General features: G+C 40.7%; 1 protein-coding gene across 20 annotated transcripts in view; it reads left to right on the top strand.

Annotated features, from left to right (window-relative positions):
- The window catches only part of Cpeb3 (cytoplasmic polyadenylation element binding protein 3), a 188,280-nt gene that overhangs the window by 59,451 nt on the left and 107,183 nt on the right, over window positions 1–21,646 (top strand). For 12 of the 20 annotated variants that reach the window (XR_003952770.1, NM_001290827.1, NM_198300.3 and 9 more), the window contains exon 3: window positions 8,949–9,108. Coding sequence is in view for 19 of the 20 variants with exons in the window: in NM_001290827.1 (NP_001277756.1) it covers window positions 8,949–9,108 (160 nt within the window). In the remaining variant the exon portion in view is untranslated. The remainder of the gene's footprint in view (window positions 1–8,948; window positions 9,109–21,646) is intronic. The other 8 variants (NM_001290828.1, XM_011247209.2, NM_001290829.1 and 5 more) reach the window with 1 other exon arrangement.

Here is a 21,646-nt window from a genome sequence, read left to right as displayed (position 1 = left end):
CTATCTGGATCATTATTTAGTTCTAGAATATTTTATCTTCTCCAGAAGCTGCTCTACTGTATCCATTGCTGTTGTCATTTGCGGTTTCCCCAGATTACCTCCTCCTAGCCAGCAATCGGTCTTCTTTGTATCTATATGGGTAATTTCCTATTCAGTTCATAAAAATGAAACAGTGTAACCAGGTTCTTTGAGATTGGCTCCTCTGGCAGATATCAAGGGCTTCATTTGCTTTTAGTGGTAATATGCAGTCCTGCGTGTACCTCATTTTGTGCACCCCCTGATAGACATTCAGGTGGTTTCTGGTTTTTAGAAAAACTTTATAACTTTGTTGTAAGCATCCATGTACAAGTTGTTGTGTGCACATATGTTGTTATTTATCTAGAATAACTAAGAGTAGACTGTGGGTTGGACTGCTTAGTGTATGCTTATTTTTGGAAGAGATTGCCAAACTGCTAGTCCAAAAAGTCCATGCCACTTTGCATCCACCAGCAGTTTATGAGAGCCTGGCTCTTCTGCACATTAACCAGTGTTATGTCAAGACTTTTTTGGAGTCCCCCCTCCCCCAGCTTTTTAACTCTTCTAGTAAGTATGTTTTTTTTTTAAGTGAAAAATCTTGCAAAATAAAATAACCAGAGTGAATAGACACATCAAGTAATTATTAAATATTCACTGTGTGCTGTGCCCTGCTCGGATTCAGAGAAGGAAGTACAATACATCTTCCCTTCCATGGGACTTAAGGTTTATTGAGGGTGGCAAGTATGTAAGGAAAGCAGAAGCGGTGCTGTGTGGGGACAGCATGAGGAGGAGCTCTGTGAGTGTAGGACGGAGTGGTGAGGCCAGCCAGGGCTGCGTAGTGAGATCCTGTCTGAAGAGAGAGAGGAGGAGAGGAAGAGGAACTGGGTGCAGCTACTACTCAGGGTCAAGGTAGAAGGATTGCTGGAGACCAGCAGTAGGAGGAGACCACAAGGGCCAAACTAAGGAAACTGTGTATCAAAAAAAAAAAAAAAGAAAGAAAAGAAAAGAAAAAAAAAAGAAAAGAAAAGGAAAGAAGAAAAAGATACAGTGTAGTCAGAATATTGAGGTGGATTGGGGTGGGGAGGGAATGTTTAACTGTACCTGAATTTGCTCCATGTAGAAAGGTTGACATTTATAATCAGTAAAAAGGAAGACTATGGAGAGCTGCATAATGTCATCATAAGATAGGATTTGACAGTGAGGACCAAGCTTCCCCTTACACTGTTAATGAATGCTCAGGATAATAGTCTGCTGACTAACAAACAATGCTTTGGAATGTAATAGCTAATCACTTTCTGTTTGTTTGGTTTTTTTCAGATTTATTTATTTATTTTATGTATATGAGTACACTGTAGCTGTACAGATGGTTGTGAGTCTTCATGTGGTTGTTGGGAATTGAGTTTTTAGGACCTCTGCTTGCTCCGATCAACCCTGCTTGCTCAGTCCCTGCTCGCTCCAGCCCAAAGATTTATTTATCGTTATACATAATAAGCACACTGTAGCTGTCTTCGGACACACCAGAAGAGGGTGTCAGATCTCATTACAGGTGGTTGTGAGCCACCATGTGATCCGAACTCAGGACTTCTGGAAGAGCAGTCAGTGCTCTTACCCGCTGAGCCATCTCGCCAGTCCCAGCTAGTCACTTTGCAAAAGTCACATACATAACATGAAATAAACCAGGAAAGGAAATAGATTTGATGTTGGTAGCCCCATAAGTCTGTTCTATATTGTAGTCACTGCTGGCCCTTTCTGTATCCCCTTAGGGCTGACTTCTGCCTTTTATTTAGTATACTGCCAATATAGTTCCTCTTTCCCCCTTAACTTTTTGCAGGGTCTCTCTATAGCCTTGGTTGGCAAGGACACGCTGTGTAGCCTAGGCTGACCCTCCTGTCTCAGCCTCCCAAGGGCTGAGATTACAAGCATGTACCTGGCTTTATATGTCTGGCTCTATCCTTTTTTTTCCCCCCGTTCTTCTTCCCTTTCTTCCCTTTCCCTTTCTGTCTTGTAGTATTGGACATTGAACCAAGGACCTCACACATGCAGAACAATACTGTATCATTGAGCCACACCCACTTGATCTTGTAATTACATGACAAAAGTATGCATGACTGCTTAAGTGTGAGCTATTTACCACAGTCAGCAATAACAGTTGTTTGTGCTTTTTTTTTGTACATTTGATTTCTCAAGAACTTTCCTTGCAGAATCTGGCCTCAATATGTAAAGCCATTTCAGATGAATAAGAGATTTCCCCATAGCAGATGTATGGAGTCTCTCCTCTTACCTGCTTTGCTAAAGCCCAATGTTAAGAGCTTCATGAAGAAAACTTTAGAACTGGGCCGAGCAGGAAGAGACTAGGCAGAAATATGCCTCAAGTTGAGTCCTGTTCATGAAACCGAGCAGGCTTAAACCAGGAAAGACCGCTATCTTGTGTTTTCATTGTTTATTTGTTTGTTGCTTTTGAGACAAGATCTTATGCCTAGGCTGGCTGGGAACTCCATAAATAGCTGAGGGTGACCTTAACTCCTGACTTTCCCTCTGCTTCCCAAGTGCTGGGATTATGGGCGTGTGCGAACATTCCCTTTTCAGCAGTGCGTGCTAGGAGTCAAGCCTGGGGCTGAGTGCAAGCACTCTGTGTTACACCCTCAGCCTTCTTGAGTTTTACAAAACCACTTAAGAACTTCAGTTATCTTGGTTTGCTGTTGGCACAGCCAGAAAAACACAATGTGGTAAAAGGTTAAGGTAATTGGAATTAGTCATCTTCGAGAAGAAAAAAGATGGAACTAATAATTTCTGTGTAGGCCTTAATCTTATTCAAGTCTATATTGAGGATTGTTGAGGATTGTTGAAAAGATGTTGCACCAAAGACTTAAAAAAAACCAAAAACCCAAAACAGTTTTAAAGGATATTCAAGCCAGATTTGAGGCAGGTGGATCTGTGAGTTTGAGGGCTATCCTGGTCTATAGAGAGTATTCCAGCCAGAGCTACAGGAAAAACCTTGTTTTAGAAAACAAAACAAAACAAAACAAATGAAAAAGGAAATCCAAATTCACAGCTAGACTCTCTCCTCTCCCCACCCAGCTCCCACCAGAAAAGGAAGAAAAATGTCCATTTTGTAAAGGCATTAGGTTAGGTAGAAAGAGCAGTTGTTTCCCAGTGAGCAGTAGAGGGTGTGGGCTCACCTCACCTTTTCTAGCTACAGCTATAGCAGTCTCAGTGGAGATGGTTAAAAGAGGTTATCGACTGAGGGACTCCATACTTAAGGAGAAAAGAAACTCTGTATTGGGTGAGCTTTTTTCTTCTCTCCCTACAAGGTTAGATAGGGTTCCCTTTATTTATATGAAGCTTTCCTGTGAGGGTAATGTGTGCTGGGCCGCTCGTCATTTCAGTAAACTGCTTCTCATTTCTGAACCCTGTTTTTCTGAGAGGTTATAACAGACTATAGCAATAGTTGGTTTAGAAGTATAAATCCCTACACTTTGCAATCCATAGAAATTTTATGTTACTATCTATGTAGTTGTTTGCTGGTTCTATTTAGTAGCCAGCTCTAGGTGTCGGATCTGTTCCTTGTAGTTTTCTTGGTTGCATCTGTGGTCAGAGTTACTCTATGCTGGACTCATATGTCTTTATTACCTCTTTGGTTTTTACTCAGGTCTGGAAAGGTCCATAAATCCTTGTTTCAGCATTTGTAATGATATTAATAGGAACCATGGGTTGAGGGACAGTTGTACCAAAGTAGAGCAAGCAGAGAAGTGATGGAGTTAAAGGACCAAGTGGGAATGCTGAGAAAATCAGGGAGAAGGAATGAAACCCCCAAATCAGAAATGATTTCATAGATCGTACACTGAAATAGTGACTCAATTACTTTGTAGGAAAGATGGAAGAGGGGAAAGCGAGGCTAAATATAACCAACTTATTAAAAGGGAACTGTCGCCGAAGTATAGTGTTAGCTAAAGAAAGTAAATGACATGACCTGTGCATCTTCATGTGAGAGGGAAGCAATGGAGAGCAGAGTGATGGAGACACAGTGCTTGGTGTCAGGTGGGCTGGTTTCCTGAAAGGGCCCCTTGTGCAGGTAACCAAATTTATGTTCCTAAAATGGTGCATCGGTGTACAGCCTGTGCATATTCTACTGAAACTTAAATTTCTTAAAATATTTTTATTTCCTTAGTGTTGTTGTGGGGGTGCTCACTGAGGTCAGAGAGTGACTTGTGGGAATTAGTTCTCTCCTGACCTAACAGAAGAAAGTAGGGAATAGGGCTGCAGAGATAGCTCAGTGGTTAAGAGCACTGACTACTCTTCCAGAGGTCCTGAGTTCAATTCCCAGCAACCACATGGTGGTTCACATCTGTAATAAGATCTGATGCCTTCTTCTGGTGTGTCTGAAGACAGCTATAGAGTACTCACATAAATAAAATAAATCTATAAATCTTAAAACAAAAACAAAAAAGAAAGTAGGGAATAGGCTTGAGCTCATTAGCATAGAAAAAGACTTTCTGAATATGACCTTGGTTATACAGGCATTAAGATCAACAATAAATGAGACCTCATGAAACTAAAAGGACTTTTATACAGCAAAGGATATCATCATTCAAGCATGGAGGCAGCTTACTAAATGGGGAAAAAAAAAAACTTTGCCAATTATATATCTGACTGGTAGGTTTGCAGCCTAACTTTGTGGGGTGGTGGAGAACTGAAGACATCCAGTTCAGTGCCTAGCATATTACAAGGTACAATGGTTATTTTATAACTTTATTTTTAGGAAGTTTGTGTGTGTGTGTGTGTGTGTGTGTGTTGTGTGTGTGTGTGTGTGTGTGTGTGCGTGTTTATGGGAGAGGAGAGGAGAGGAGAGGAGAGGAGAGGAGAGGAGAGGAGAAGAGAGCTAGCACGAGAGGGAGCCTGCCTGCCTGCCTATGGAAGTCAAAAGAACTTGAAGAAGTTATTTCCCTCCTTTCACCATGTGTGTGTGTCCTGGGGATCAAACTCAGGCCAATAGGCTAAGCCTAAACTTTTATTATCCACTGATGCATCTTGCTGACCTGCCATGGTTATTTTCCATCATTTGGCTCTCCGTTACTGTTGGCTTTTATGGTCTTCTACTTTATGTATCTGGGAAAGGATATACCTAAGTATAGAAAAGCCAGAAAGACAGGGCATAAATGAGGTAGGACTAAGAGTCAGAGCCATGGATGGGCTGGAGAGTTACCAAGCCTCTTCTTGGGGCTAATTAGTTGTCATTTGGATGAGGGTAATTGGCCAAAGACAAGTGAGTCAGGTTGCTTGTATGGGGGGAGAGAAGAAGAGGTCACATGGATTTGATTGAATTTGGACCCTGGTACAACCACTGTAACTTTTCACTACTGACTTACTTGCTTAATTTACAAGGAGACGAGGCTGCTTCTTCAGGTGGGAGTCTCTGCTCAGCCCAGGCTGCACTCACACCCTCCATCCCTGCTGCCCAGTTCCCTGGAGTGCTGCACTGCAGAAACACCTCACCTTTGCCTCCTTGAGTAGGGAGGCCATTTTAAACACTTGATAAATGCATGGAGTCAGGCAGGGGAGTGAGAGCGGGGCTTATGCACGGGGGAGAAGACTGTTGTGTGCAAGCATCTCCCTGGCTTTGGTCATTCTCAGAGAACTCCTACAATGAGTTGTGTTACTTACAGGTATTCTCAGTCTTCTGGGGAGCTGCTTGTTGAAGCCAAACAGAAAATGGTTTCCTTTTCTCCTCTGGGGAAACACAACTCAGGGGAGAAACTTTATGAGTAGGTTGCTCTTTGCATACCTGATTGGTTTCTGGATTGTGGTGTTGTGTGTTGCTGTGTATGGGTGCTCTCGTGCCACAGTGCACATGTAGAGACCAGAAGACAGTTTTAAAAGTCTCCCTAGAGGTCCAGGATTGAGCCAAAGACTTCAGGGTTGCCACACAGAACTTGTTACCCACGGAACCATCTTGCCGTTGCTTCCCCATCCTTTTGAATGGGTCTCACACTCATAACTTAATTTGGCCTGGACTCAGAAGTCTTTGTTACCATTTGTAATTTCTGAGATCTATGAATTGTAGATTATTTTTCTGTATATATATAATTTCTGTTAAACAATTTTGCAAAGTTTTTAGGTTTTTTTTTTTTTTTCCTTTTCTGTTTTTCCTGATCGGCTTCCTTGGTTAAGCATTGTTAGCTACATATAGACTAAGTGGACTGACCAGCAGGACAAGATAGGACAAACAACAGTGGGTGGAGCAGCTCAAGGCCTGCTGTTTGTGAAACAGGATGTGAAGATAATGGCACTGAGAAGATAATGGTCTGCTCTAGATAGGCTAAGCTCAGCGTGGCAGAAGCAGATGTGTAGGGTGAAGTGGGTGATAGTGATCCTTGCCAGCTAGAGCAGATTGACGTGGCCTCAAGACTCCCTGTCCAGTGGTGCACATGACGAGGGTTGCTGCCCTTTTCCCAGTAAACTTTTCAATAGTAAGCTCATTCAATAGAATGGAGTGAATGCTGTATAGAATGGGATTCTGGGGAAAACATACCTTTTTTCGAGAAGGGCTCCTCCCCTGGGGAAGGCACACGGGAAGGAAGGACAGGGAAAAGAGAAGCATTGGCTCCTCTAGGCTTCCAGATGTTTAATCTGTGTCCAGTACTGGGATGTGGCATCACAGACATTTTGTGTTCTTTCCATTGTTGTCATGTGCACCATACAGGTAGCTGTTGTGCATTCTTGTGTACGTGTGCACATGTGCTTGGTTTTTTTGTAGAGGCTAGAGGTTGATGTCAGGTATTCTTGTCTGTCAGTCTCTACCATATTTTTTAAGACAGATTCTCACCTGAACCTGATTCCGCTAGACTAACTGCCTTGTGAGTTCCACATACCTGTGTCAGCCTACTGAGTGCTGTGATTATAGGTGTTAGCATGCAGGAGACTCTGCTGACCGGCCCCCAGGGACCTAGCAATTGCCTAAGTCATCATCTGCCACACCTTGGCTCAAGCTGCCAAGGATACCCCCTTGCCGAATTTTATTTCATAACAATAAGTACGTTGTGATGAATTTTCTATTTTGAGTGATGGATCCAGACTAACGTCCCCAGCTTTTGGGACACATGCTCTACCATCTCCACCATTTCCAAAGTGTTGGGCTCAGTGGCAAGCACCTTTCCCCACTGACCATCTTGCTGGCTTTTCTTATAAAATATTACTAAGCATGTTTGATCTGGAGTCCCGGAGAGAGAGGGAACAGAAGAGAGAGAGAAAGGAAGAGAGACAGAGACAGAGACAGAGACAGAGGGAGAGAGTGCAGTAGTGTAGGATCTAGAGTTTAACTTTGGATGCTGGTCCTCAGGAGCCAGCCACTGTTCTCTTCAGGTAGGGTGTCTCATTTCAGCCTGCACTCTGAGCAGGACAGCCTGGCTGGCCAGCGAGCCCCTGGGATCCTCCTGCCTCTGTCTTCACAGCACATGCCATCACAGCCTGTAGTTTTATGAGGGTCTGGGAGATCTCAAGTCCTCATGTCTGCCAGGGAAGCGCTTTGCCAACTGAACTATCTCCCCAGCCCAGGAACTTGTATTTTAACCAGAACCTCATGTGATTTTGACAGTTTGACTGATTTGAGGATCATTTCAATTTAGATACATCAAACACTCCCCTGAATACGTTCACCAGTTTTCCTGCTAGGTAGTCACTTAATCTTTTATGTCCTCTCCTGTAGGAACTCACTCCCACTGTGCTGTCAGCAATTGCATGTAATATGATGCTTCCATAGAAGTTACTGTTTACTGTCCTCGGTGGATCGGGCCAACCTCATGAGACATAATTTTATACTCCTTAGGGTACTGGTTTCGAGTTCTAATCATTGTTAAATTCACTTTTTAAATTGTATGTAAAAACATACAATAGGTATGTTTTTAACTCACCTTGAAAGATGACATTAAATATTTAAAAAAAATAAAACCAAACAACCAACCAAAACAGACTGTCTTAGCCAGAAAGAATCTTGAATGTTGTGAGACAACCTTTTCTTTTAGGGCAAATGGAGGGAGGGTCAGGGTCTTCTGTATAACCCAGGCTAGCCTCCTGCCGTTGCCTTCTAACTGCTGGAATAACAACCAAGTCTCACCACACTGTCACACAGCCTGAACAGACAGTTGTCATTTAGTCTCCTCTTCACCATGAATTTTTATTTCTTGCTTTAAAATATTTTTCATTTATTTATTTACGGGTGTGTGTGTACAAGTGCATGCCACAGAACACATGGGGAGGTCAGAGGGCAACTTGTGGGGGTCAGTTTTCCACTGTCAGCTGTCTTAAGCTTATCTTTCTCTCTTTACATTTTTTTAAAAATAAAACTACCCATGTATGGAATTTACTGTTCATAAATATTAAAGTGATTTATTATAATTACATTGAAATCATTGTCATGACTTTGCTTTGGTTATTTTGAGACAACACGCCTGTGACCATAGCTCAGACACTACTGGAACTTGCTACATAGTTGCAAGCTGCTGGTCCTGTTGCCTCAGCCCCTTCATTCAAAGATGAGGCTGAAGGAAGGTTTTTATTCAGAAAGGTGGTTATGGTTTTACACTAAGTCTTCTGTTGTGGTTCTCTAGGAATGTGGGAAGTCTGTGTTCACTGGAGACAGGGAGTGGATGGTAGAAGGCAAAGGTAGCAGCACACCTGACCCATTCCGTTTGAGAGGAAGTCAGTCAGAAGGAACGGGGCATTTATACAACACACTAGGAAAAGGAGGCCCTGAAACCAGAGACGCTGCTTCTGAATATTTTGGTGCTAAGACATTATTCCTAATAAAAGGTGAATGTGCTTTTAGAATTGCCTGTAACTTCCATTCAACTTGCCAATCTGCAGCAGGAAGCAGGACAAATATGTTAATTTTATGAAGTAATTTTATGTATCGTCTTGTTCTGTGTTTTTGTTTTTAGGACCGGAGTAGGCCCTATGACACTTTTAACTTGCACTCCTTGGAGAACTCCTTAATGGATATGATAAGGACTGACCATGAGCCTCTGAAAGGTAAACACTACCCTCCCAGTGGCCCACCAATGAGTTTCGCTGATATAATGTGGAGGAATCATTTTGCAGGTTAGGAATATTCATATGTCCATTCTTGCTTGGTGTTTTAAGCAAAAATCAGCTTTTTAATAATTGTGATTTTTTTTGTTTTGATTTGATTTGATTTGTTTGTTTGTTTGTTTGTTTTGCTTCTGTAAAGCATTGTGGAATGTATTTAAAGTTGTTTTTTTTTTTTTTAACCTGGGTTCAGCTACCTATGGTAATCATGGTTGGTTACCTTAATTTGTTTATCTGCCAGAAGTCTCTGTTGGGTAGCTGAGGTCATGGTTATAAGCATGAAACCAGAAGCCAAATTTTCTGGGCTTTGTACATTTGGAATCTTTCACGGAATCTGCAGAATTTATTTAAGTACAGGTGTACCTCAAGAAAGTGTGATGTTTAGTAAATCTGTCTCTAAAACTCCTTCAGAAAGTTTCTCATCATACGCTTCCATTGTGTTATAGTCTATCCCTTCCTAGTATAGGAGCATCAGATCACAGCTTATGCGCAACCAGTGGCCCTTTGCCAAGTGGGGGCTAAAGTACAAGGAAGATGTCTTAAAGTATATGCATGATTTGAGATCAGTATGATGCAGAATGTACCAGGATCAACATTAGTAAAACTTCCTAATTTTAGAGTCCATGCAAACTCATAAATTACAAATAGTTCTTTTTATAGATTATTTAACATTTTAGAGATCCTACAATATCTTAAATGCTGTAATGCAAGTTCCTGATGTGGAAATATCCACTCCATTTTGAGTTAGGACTTGAATTAAAAACTGAACAGTTTGCCACAGGGATGCCCATCTTGTGTGAACTCTTCCTCTTGTGGAACTGTGAGGATCTTCTCCTCTCTGGCAGCCTAGGCCATTATCAAGGACATGGCCAAGGTGTCCTCACCAGAAATCCTTTTCATAATTGGCTGCTCCTGCTTTTCTTAGTCCCCAGTGAAGAGAAGTAGTCCTAGGAGGCCGCGAGAACGTAGAACGACTTGGGAAAGGCCTTATGCAAAGAAGAGAAACATTGCTGTTAAATTTAGTCACTTACCACATCTTTCCCCAGTTAAAGATTAGGTCCATGATAATTTGAAGCATGTTACACTTAGAGGTGTGAATGATGTAAAAATAATAATATTCACAGATGGTTTGATTTTTTTAGACTCATTTCAGGCTACACTTGTCATTTGTCGCTGCCCTGAGAGCCTCCCTGATTATCCCCACATTAATTCCTCTTCTGTGTACCCTCCTGGCTTCCGGTCCCTTTTCTGGTCTGTCTTCTCTGCTCTGCTTATTTCTTTTCTTTGAGTCTGGGTCTTACTATGGAGTTCAGGCTATCCTGGAACAGACTGATCTTGGAACTCAGGACAACCCTCTTGTCCCATCTTCCTGAGTGCTAGGTAAACAACTAGGAGAGGCATTCAGATTATGGTCACTACATAATTTTTTAGAGTCTTATGTATGCTTGTAAAACAGGAGCTACTTGTGCCTCCTTGTGTACAGCGCTGGCATAGTGACAGAGGGTAGGAACTTATCACAGAGTAATGGAAATGCCTTTTCCATTCACATTACAGCCCCACTATCTCTGCAGCCTTTTCTTTACGAGCAAATATGAGATAATAGACTGCTTCACCATACATGATTTATGGCCCCACGAGTTGGGAGACCTTGAGTATGTACTTTATAGTTGAATATGGTTTCAACTTCCCAATTTTTCATATTCTACTGCATGGTTTTCTATAAACAGACTACTTCCCTGAGGTCAGTGACATCACTATGTCCCTGTGGTCAGTGACATCACTTGCACCTTTAAGAAAATATTTTGACACTGGGCATGGTGGTGCACATCATAATCTCAGCACTTGGGAAGCAGAGGCAGGAGGATGATACAAGCTCAAGGCCAGCCTGGGTTTATACATAACAAGTTCTAGGCACCTCAGAGCTCTGTAATGAGACTTGTCTCAAAAAACCACAAAGAACAACAAAGAAGGAGGAGGAGAAAAGAAAATGCTTAAGGTACTTTTAATTTTAAAGGGAAAGAAAATTGTCAGAATAGGAAGGTAATAATTAATACATAAACAGAATAAAAAGCCGGCTGGAGCGAGAGCGCAGTCTTAGTACTTGTCTTGTACCATGGTGGCCTGATCTCAGTCTCCAGAAGCTAGTAAAAGAGCTGGGTGTGCTAGCCTGTGCTCACAGTCCTGGCACTGGGAAGAGAGGCAGATCCCTGACACGCACTGGTCCATGGGCCTGGCCTGCCTGGTGAGCTTAAGGCCACCAGAGACCCATCTCAAAAACAAGTAAAAAACCAAAACCTCACCAAAAGCATGTGGATAGTACCTAAGGAAGGAGACCCGAGGTTGTCCTCTTGTTGGATCTCCACAATAGTGAATCCTCATGTTTGTGTACACACATGTATTTGCACACATGAACATGCATATACACATAAGTAACTAAAAGCACAAGAAACATTGGTGTAGTCATAGGTTTTTATTCTATTTCTATTTTCCATGGTAGTAAATACCCATGTTTCTCTCTGGGTTTTATAATTTATTGATAGAACTTAAGATTAGACTTTCCAGTTTTGCTCTACCCTAGGTAATACTGCTGTGAATAAGTTGCTTGAGGGACATTCATACTGACAGTCCATGGGTCCAAAGAGCATCAGGAGATAGATGACCTGTTGGGTGCCTACTGTGTGGCTTCTAGGAAATGCTTTGCCTGTGCCTCCTTAGATTCCTGGTCTTGATCTTTTCCCTCTTGAATGTGGGAACATTATTTGCAGATATCTGTGTCGGGAAGAGTTCTCAAAACTCAAGCAGAGTTGGGTTTTGGGGTGCTTATTTACACTGGTGTTATTTGTCTTAAAACTCAGTTTTCTTTTCTTCTATAGGGAAAAAAAACCCACATTCTTGCTTAACTCTATAAAAAAAAATCAAACAACGCATAGTAGAACAAAAAAAAAAAAAAAGGTAAAAAGTCTGCAGAAGGCTTAGTACCTAGACATAACATAGCAAAGGTATTTAGTAGTCTTTATTAAGAGGCTCCCAGGTGTTCTACATTTTCTATAGAGGAGATGAAGTTTCAAAACACAGCTTTTCTAACTTTGTAGTTGATCCAAACTAGATTCGAGTTCTTTATCTACCCTTAGTTGGCTAGTGAACTGGATATATTAGCCTATTTAAAGCCTCATAATTAAAATAAAACAGCATATAAAATAGATGGGGAGCCAGGCAGTGGTGGTGCACACCTTTAATCCCTGCACTCGGGAGGGAGAGGCAGGCGGATTTCTGAGTTAGAGGCCAGCCTGGTCTACAGAGTGAGTTCCAGGACAGCCAGGGCTACACAGAGAAACCCTGTCTCAAAAACCAAAAAAAAAAAAAAAAAAAAAAAAAAAAAAAAAAAGGGAAGATGAGTTCCCTAGCAAAGGAACTTTGCAGGTATCATGTGATTTTCTGTGAGGAGCATGGAATGCTTATTACTTGACCTCTGTAGTAAATTAAGCCATGCCAGTACAGATTTATTTCTTGACCAGACTACAGCTAAACATTGGCTGCAAATAGTTGTTTTTATTTTCCTTAAATAAGTAGTGATTATTGAGGGATAAACCATCATTTTCAAAAGCCACATGTAGGAGAAAGAAAAATAACCATTATTTGACTTTTTAAAACTGTACATCTGCATAGCATAGTTTTCTTAGTTACTGTTGTACTGTTGTAAGAGAAATCATGACCAAGGCAACTTATAAAAGAATGTATTTAATTGGGCAGTTAGCTACAGTTTCAGAGAGTGAGTTCCTGACCACTATGGCAGGCAAGCATGGAGCTAGAGCAGTAGGTGAGACTTAAACCTAAGTTTGAGTCAGAGGTTCAAAGAGACAGGGAGGAAAGAGAGGGAGAAGGGAGGGAGCGGGGAGACTGGGCCTGGTGTTAGGTTTTGAAACCTCAGCATCCAGCCCTAGTGACACATCTCCTCCAACAAGACGACCTCCTAATCTTTTCCAAAATAGTTCCACCAACTAGGTACCAAGCAGTCAAATAAGACATGAATTACTTCATGATATACTTAAAATGGACCTGGTGTATAATCACAGTGATAGTCATAGAGAAGATATCAGTATCTATTATTTAAGACATATTTAGTGAAAAATCATTTTATTCAAGCATTCTTTTTGTTGTTTTGGGTTTTTGTGTGCTTTGTTTGTTTGTTTTTCAAGGCAGGGTTTCTCTGTGAAGATCTGGCTGTCCTAGAACTTGCTCTGTAGATCAGGCTAGCCTTAAACTCAGAGATCTGTCTGCCTCTGTCTGGGATTAAAGATGTGCACCACCACTGCTCTGCTTTCAGTCATTTATTTATTTATTTTGTCTTTTTTTTATTTTTTTCGAGACAGGGTTTCTCTGTGTAGCCCTGGCTGTCCTGGAACTCACTCTGTAGACCAGGCCGGCCTCGAACTCAGAAATCCACCTTCCTCTGCCTCCCAAGTGCTGGGATTAAAGGCATGTGCCACCACTGCCCAGCTTCAGTCATTCTTTTAAGGGCTAGTGTGAGAGGACAGGAAGTTTAGGAAACAAGACGTCTGTTTCAGTAAATTACACCTCACAATTTTTCTGTTGTTTTTGTACTCTTCCTGGGTCAATCTTGATGTATCACAGAGCAATACCTTCTGTGCATATAAGTGTATATAGTGTATAAGTGTATATGGTAGAGCACTTGCTTTGTGTGCATGAAGCCCTTGCTTTGAATCCCTGCACACATAGCCTACAGGAAAAAAGAAAGGAGAATGGTACACTCTCACTGGGCCAATTCAGTCTGGCTGTAGCAGAGAGACAGAATAAGGGCTTGTGCTTTGCCCTTTATACACCCTTTGTATGAGAGACGTCTCAATCTGATGAGACAGAGGGTTTCAAGAAGAGACTGAAGGTGTGATACCACTACTCATGGGTTTCTAATGACAGAAATCCTTGGAAAACAGAGGTCGGGCGGTGGGAGGAAAAGAAGACTTCTAGTATTGGAAATAAGGGGAGCAATACTGTCTTTGTATAAGACTGTCTCCTGACTTGGAAACCTGTGGTCATTAGGCTTGATGGCTCTGTCACCTTCCCTACTATACTAAGTAAGGAAGCAGCAGCTATATCCTCTGTCTGGGAAAGCACCATATAGCAGGCAGGTGGCAAAAGAGGAAGGGATGGGCTTCCCTCATCCCATGTACCCTTACGCCTGCTCACTGGGGTGGTGCCTGATGAACTGTTTCTAGTATTTAAATTTTCTCTTCCTTTGTCATTCATGGAACCGAGATTTGAAAACTGAAAAGAGCAGGTGTTGTTTGAGAACCCAGACTGAGGCCTGCTTTTCAAAGGTATACCGAAAAAGTCTGAGGACAAAATAGCTCATTTCTGGTAATAGTGCCATAGCACATTTAAATCGACAGAATCTTAGAAGATATGAATGCCACCCATTTTCTGTTGTAGAGGCACTTTTCTGTATTCATTGTATTGAAATGGTACATGACAGAGACTTACACAAAATTGGTTCCCTTTGGGAATTTTTGCTTCCCTTGTTTTAGAAAAGAATTTTTCTTCTTTCCTCCAGAAGAAAATATGTGGCTTATTTAGTAGCTTGAATCACTACTTAGTTTTATTTCAATGTCAACTTCTTTAAGCCTATGTCAATTTGTCCTTTACACAGTTGTCCAATTCTGAGATATGCTTGTAGTTCAGTTTGCCAAGCGTCTTGAACCTCAGCTTGATTCCTAGCACCTAAAATGAAGAAAGACAGAAGACCCTACAAACTGCAAGGCGTGGTAGATTTTGACTCAGCAGTGACTGTTCCTCCATCCATTCGCAACCATTTCTTCTCTTTGAGGCTTAGTTGGTTACTTGCGCTGCCCTTGGACTCGTGCTCGGTAGAGATCCATCTCGCTTCAGCTTCCTTTGTAGCCGCAGCTAAAGGTGTGCATTTCCTTGCCTGATGCATTTTCAACATTTAGCAGTTATAGAAGGAAGGGTATACCTGGGTGCTAAGTTCTGAAATTCTAATTCAGTTGAGCTAATTAAGGAAACAAGGACAAAGGAGTTAAGAATTTATGGGAGCCACAATGTGACGGTAGCACATGTCTGCAGCCCTAGTTCCAGGAACGATGTGATTGGAGCCCAGAGTTCAGCCTGCCCTTCCAGGAGATAAAACAAAACAAAACAAAAACAAAAACTTGCGCAAAATTGTTCATTGACTTCAGTTCTGAGCCCATGGTTTTGCTTATTGGTTATTTGGAACAGATCTATAGTACTATAGTATAGTACCAGATTTTGCCATTACCGTGTAAAAGAAATTTAGTTTTTAAAAAAATAACTTATTTATCTGTTTTATTAGAGTTCACAACAGAACTTGTAGGAATCTGTTCTCTTTTCCCCTGGCGAGCGCCTCGGGTACCGAGCTGAGGTCATTGGGTTTAGTGGATCACTTCCCTGCTGATTCTCTCACCAGCCTCAACATCCCCTGCACCCCCTTTCTGTTGTTCCGAGGCAGGGTCTTGCTGTGGAGTCAACCTGCCTTAAACTCAAGTCTCTCCTATCTCAGCCTTTGAGACCACATCCAACTTCACTGGGTTTCTTTTGGTGGTTTTTTTTTACATATCATATTTTTATGCCTTGTGGTACTTTTTCTCTAGAAGTATATCTCTAACTTTATAGAGAAAATAGGTAGAAATCTGGTAGAATATTTTCTTGAAGCACTGACATTCGCTTTGTAGCTGTTTTGAGTACCTTTTAAGGGTAGTGGGTGATTAGAGAAAGATGTGTTAGTGTACTGAAGAAATGGCTTTCATAGTAGTAATCATGATTTAATAAAATTTCCAGCTTTTAATTTTAGACACATGAAACTATGGATTTAGTTGGGTTCTGAAATAAGGTAGATTTTAAAATATGAATAAATTGAATATATAAAGATGTGATTTTTTTTTCCTTTCTAAATAAACAAATGTAACTCCATTCTCCACCATTGGTCTCCATCCTGACTCTTGTCGGTTATGTCCTGAGATGTGGGCAAATTGGGGCAATCTTAGATTTATTTCCATATCTGCATTTAACTTAGTAAGACCAAGGATGCCCTCCGGCTTTTGAAACCTTACACTTTACACTATACTTAAAAGATAGCTAGCTGACAAGAACACTTTAAAAATAGCAGACTCCTGGACAGGTGACAGAATGTCACACTGGCAGCACCAGACTGCAGAAACAGAATCACCAGATGTCACACACTTGCTTCTGTTTTCACAGCTGATTCAACAGCAGCATTTGTTGGACAAAATGAAGCAAAAAGAAATGGCCTTGTCTGAGTTGAGCATCAGGCTTTTCTCTGCCATTACACATTTTCTCTCCCAAATCCTTTAAAAAGAGTTAAAGCTTGGCTGTACATTGCACTAAGAAAAGACTATGCAATGGTTGCATGCTTCATGCATGTCCTCCATACTAAAAGAGATACATAAACACTGACTATGTTTGTCTTTAGTGATCTTATTTTCCACATATCCTAATTTTTATTCAATGAAAATAGATTACACTTTATATTCTAAGCACTATAGCTTAAGATAAAGAAGAGTTAACCTAAATATTCATATGTAACTTTACAAACATACACACACACCGTTCTATTTATCAGGAAACTTAGATTATATTTTGGTGATTGATTCTAGGGATCTAGCATTGGCACAGAGCTTTTCACAAGGTTTATGTTCCTGTTTATCCAAAATTCATTGAAAAAAAAATTAGGCAGAAGTCCAGGAATGATAAAAACTACAGGGCTTTTCTTGTAATAGTGATGCCTTCCACCTGCAAGACACTGTCGGAGCCTATTATTGTTCTGTTTCTTAAGAAAGACAGTTGCAAGTATCCAGTGAGGGCAGGCAATGATAACCCCCTTTTCAAGGTGAGATTTTCTAACTCCTTAGGAAAGAGCCCAAAGGGACATGTAGCTGTGCTCAAACTCAGGCTAAAAGGGCAACATCCCCAGAAAACAGAAAAATTATTTGATCAGGAAATTTACCCCTGTGCCTATGTGCTCGAGGCTCTTTCCCAGTTTCTTTTCTATACGTTTCAGTGTCTCTGTTTTCATGTGGAGGTCCTTGATCTACTTGGACTTGAACTTTATACAAGGAGATAAGAATGGATCAATTCTCATTCTTCTACATGCTAACTGCCAGTTGAGCCAGCACCATTTGTTGAAAATGCTGTCTTTTTTTCCACTGGATAGGTTTAGCTGCTTTGTCAAAGATCAAGTGACCATATGTGTGTGTGTTCACAATAGCTTATGCTGTAAGATCAAGAATTGACAAATGGGACCTCATAAAATTGCAAAGCTTCTGTAAGGCAAAGGACACTCTCAATAGCAACCAACAGATTGGGAAAAGATCTTTACCAATCCTACATTTGATATATATCCAATATATACAAAGAACTCAAGTTAGACTCCAGAGAACCAAATAACCCTATTAAAAAAATGGGGTACAGAGCTAAACAAAGAATTCTCAATTGTGGAATACCAAATGGCCAAGAAGCACCTAAAGAAATGTTCAACATCCTTAGTCATCAGGGAAATGCAAATCAAAACAACCCTGAGATTCTACCTCACACCAGTCAGAATGGTTAAGATAAAAAACTCAGGGGACATTAGTTGCTGGCAAGGATATGGAGAAAGAGGAACACTCTTCCATTGCTGGTGGGATTGCAAGTTGGTGTGACCACTCTGGAAATCAGTTTGGAGGTTCCTCAGAAAATCAGACATATTACCACCTGGTGACTCAGGTTATACCACTCCTGGGCATATACCCAGAAGATGCTCCAATATATAACAAAGGCCACATGCTCCACTAAGTTCATAGCAGCCTTATTTATAATAGCCAGAAACTGGAAAGAACCCAGATGTCTCTCAACAGAGGGATGGATACAGAAAATGTGTTATATTTATACAATGGAGTACTACTTAGCTATTAAAAACAATGAATTCATGAAATTCTTAGGCAAATGAATGGAACTAGAAAATATCATCCTGAGTGAGGTAATCCAGTCATAAAAGAACACACATGGTATGTGCTCACTGATAAGTAGATAATAGCCCAAAAGCTCAGAATATCCAAAATAAAATTCACAGACCACATGAAGCTCGAGAAGAAGGAAGACCAAAGTGTGTTAGAAGGGGGAACAGAATACTCACAGGAGGAAATCGAGACAGTGCAGAGCAGAGAGTGAAGGATAGGCCATCCAGATACTGTCCCACCTGGGGACCCATCCCATATACAGTTACCAAACCCAGACACTATTGTGGATGCCAACAAGTGCTTGCTGACAGAAACCTGATATAGTTGTCTCCTGAGAGGCTGTGCCAGAGCCTGACATATACAGAAGTGGATGCTCACAGCCATCCATTGGACTGAGCAGAAGTTCCCCAATGGAGGAGGTAGAGAAAGGACCCAAGGAGCTGAAGGGGTTTGCAACCCTATAGGAGGAACAACAATATGAACCAACCAGTACTCCCAGAGCTCCCAGGGACTAAACTATCAACCAAAGAGTACACATGGATGGACCCATGGCTCCAGCCACATATGTAGCAGAGGATGGCCTTGTGGGACATCAATGGTAGGAGAGGCCATTGGTCCTGTAAAGGCTCGATGCCCCAGTATAGGGGAATGCCATGACAGGGAGGTAGGTGGGTTAGTGAGCAAGGGGAGGGGGGATTGGATAGGGGGTGTTTCAGAAGGGAAACGAGGAAAGGAAAATAAAGAAAATATCTAAAAATAGAAAGAAAAGTTATTTGATGCAGTAAAGCTTGAAAATTTTTTTACAGGAATTAAACTGGATGAAGATCAACTAAAATTGAGTTTATTTTGATGTTCTTGACAAATCCTTTTTATTGTAGTAATATTAAGGTCCATTTGATGCCTTTTAAGGACCCATCCTGTCCTCTGAATAGTCACTAAAGACTGAAGAGGTCCTGCTTTTCAAGTTTTGTTTAAACAGGGTTTCACTGTGTAACTCTGACTGGCTTAAAATTCACAGATTTTCTTCTGTGCACTATGTCTGACTTTTTCCTGGTACTGTTTGTTTTTTGTTTGTTTGTTTGGTTGGTTTTTGAGATGGCTTCACTGTGCAGCTCAGGCAGGCCTTGAGCTTGTGGGTTTTTTGTTTTGTTTTGTTTTTTCTTTTTTTGGTTTTTCGAGACCGGGTTTCTCTGTATACCCCTGGCTGTCCTGGAACTCACTCTGTAGACCAGGCTGGCCTTGAACTCAGAAATCTGCCTGCCTCTGCCTCCCAAGTGCTGGGATTAAAGGCGTGCGCTACCACACCTAGTGATCTTGTGATTTTTATTTTGCCTCTGTCTCCTGTGTGCTGAGGTTATCAATGCATGCCATTATCTAAGTAAAGAGATTTTATATTTCCTTAAGTTCTAATGGACAGTGAGTGTGAAGTCTTGATAAGAGTTTATGTAGACTTCAGCAACTGGCTGTTGTGGTTAATACCCTAAAACACGATGAAGCGGAATTAGAGGATATCACTTTTAGTTTTCATGAATGCTAGTTTTGGTGTAAAGAACATTGACTTAATTGAGACCAGAATGTAAATTCTCTTATTGAGTCAAGGTTGTCATTGTAACAAATGTTTGTGAGTAGTTTTTGATCTAGGTGGTGGTAGCAGGAAGCACTGCATGTGATACAGACTCTGTCAGAGACCCTAAACTGACCTAGGAATTAGAAAACCATAGAAGTCTTATGGGACAGCCACAAATAGAATTAGAAGAAATGTGTCGTCAATAGTGGGATACGTTTTAAACTCCTAGTAATTAACTTGTAGCTAATATCAACTAGTTTTTTCTACAGAAACCATATATTTAGGAATGTTTCCTTTATCATTTGTTGACAATTGCATTGATTTTTTTCCATTCTTTTACACACACACACACACACACACACACACAAATAAAAGTAGTGAAGTTGAATGAGGACTTTAGTTGTTTTTTTTTTTTTTTTTTCATTTTCCCCTGGTATTGAGCTTGGTAATGTGATGTTTGCCTCCAGTCCCCAGAAACAGAGTTTAATACCAAGTCAAAACTGGCCCTTTGACCATTATATGTAAAACTGTATCTGTTGTAAAACAAAGCAAAAACCTTGAAACCTTTATCTTTAGCTTTATACATACTATACTTCCCCAACTATGACTGACATTTTAAGGCAGTGGCTATAAAATAAAATGAACATGTTTTTAGGGCTATAGGAATATCTCAGTGGTAGAGTACATGTCTAAAAGTAACTCTCGAATTACAGAGTCAAATACATAGAAATCATGCCTAGTTTATTTTAATATCTTTTTGACTGTTTTTTTTTTTTTTTTTTTTTTTTTGAAACAGGGTATTACTCTTGTCTCCCAAGTTCTTAGATTACAGGTGTGATCCACCATACCTGGCTTTACTGATACCTATTTTGTTGAAGAAATTGGTCAAGAAATCTTACATAGTACATTTTCCTCCTATACAAGACTCTCTGAGTTTAATTTTTATTTTTGCTACATCCATTTTATCTCTGATAATGACAAAAAGCAGCAGATGCCTACGTCTGTCATCTTCACCCCTGCACCCCTTCCTCTGTGCCTCTGAACCCTTCCTTCTGTGCCTCTGCCTCTCATCCTACCCACCCCATCCCCCACGGCTCTCACTCTTTACCCTAGTGCATCATCTGTTTATGACCTTACAGATCAGTGGTTCCGTCTTTGTAAAGGACTACTGAGTAAATATTTTAGGGTGCACAGGACACAGGCCTCTGTTGCCTCTTTGCTTTAGTTCAGTCTCACAGCTCATTAAAAATAAAAAAATAAAAATTCTTGATCTCAGAGGTATGCAAAATAGGAAATCAACTGATGTGGTCAGAAGTTTCAATTCCCATATTATTCATAAAGATGACAATCTGGAAAGTCACATTTGTCACAGAGTAGTTAGTTGTGGGTCAAGGCATGGTGGTACGTGCTTTTAATTTCAGTGCTTGTGGGAGGCAAAGACAGGCGAATCTCTGTGAGTTAGAGGCTAGCCTGGTGTATGTGGTAAGCTCTAGATCAGCTAGGGCTACATTGTCATAAAAGAAAAACACAGCAGCCCACCATAGAGACCAACCCCAGAAACAGAAGTAGCTTTGAGTCACGTAAGAATGCAGGATTTTTATGCCAGTCTTTCCCCTACTGACTTGGAAACATTTTACCATCTTTATTTTGCTCCTCTAGTAATTATGTTGTATTTTTGAGCCATTATGAAACTGTATTATTTTTATTCTCTCTAAACTTCATGTTTATATATACATCTGTAATTTTCTTCTTCTTTTTTTTGATGCCTTAATTTGAAGGGCATTAATAAATGATTGTTTAAATAAAATGCTAGTCCAGGAACTTGACTTGCTTAAATTTTAACATTGGAGATGTACAAATTTCAGACTATAATGGAAGCTTCTTTTTGTTTGATTGTATTTTGTGTTGAGACTTTGGCTTTGTTTTAAGACTTTTTATGTCTGTGTTTTATGAATTGATTTAAAAGTTGTTGTAA

This window comes from Mus musculus, chromosome 19 (genome assembly GCF_000001635.26).
Source record: "Mus musculus strain C57BL/6J chromosome 19, GRCm38.p6 C57BL/6J".
Lineage (NCBI taxonomy): Eukaryota > Metazoa > Chordata > Mammalia > Rodentia > Muridae > Mus > Mus musculus.
Note: the sequence above shows the minus strand (reverse complement) of the source record. Positions and strands in the feature narration are given on the sequence as shown.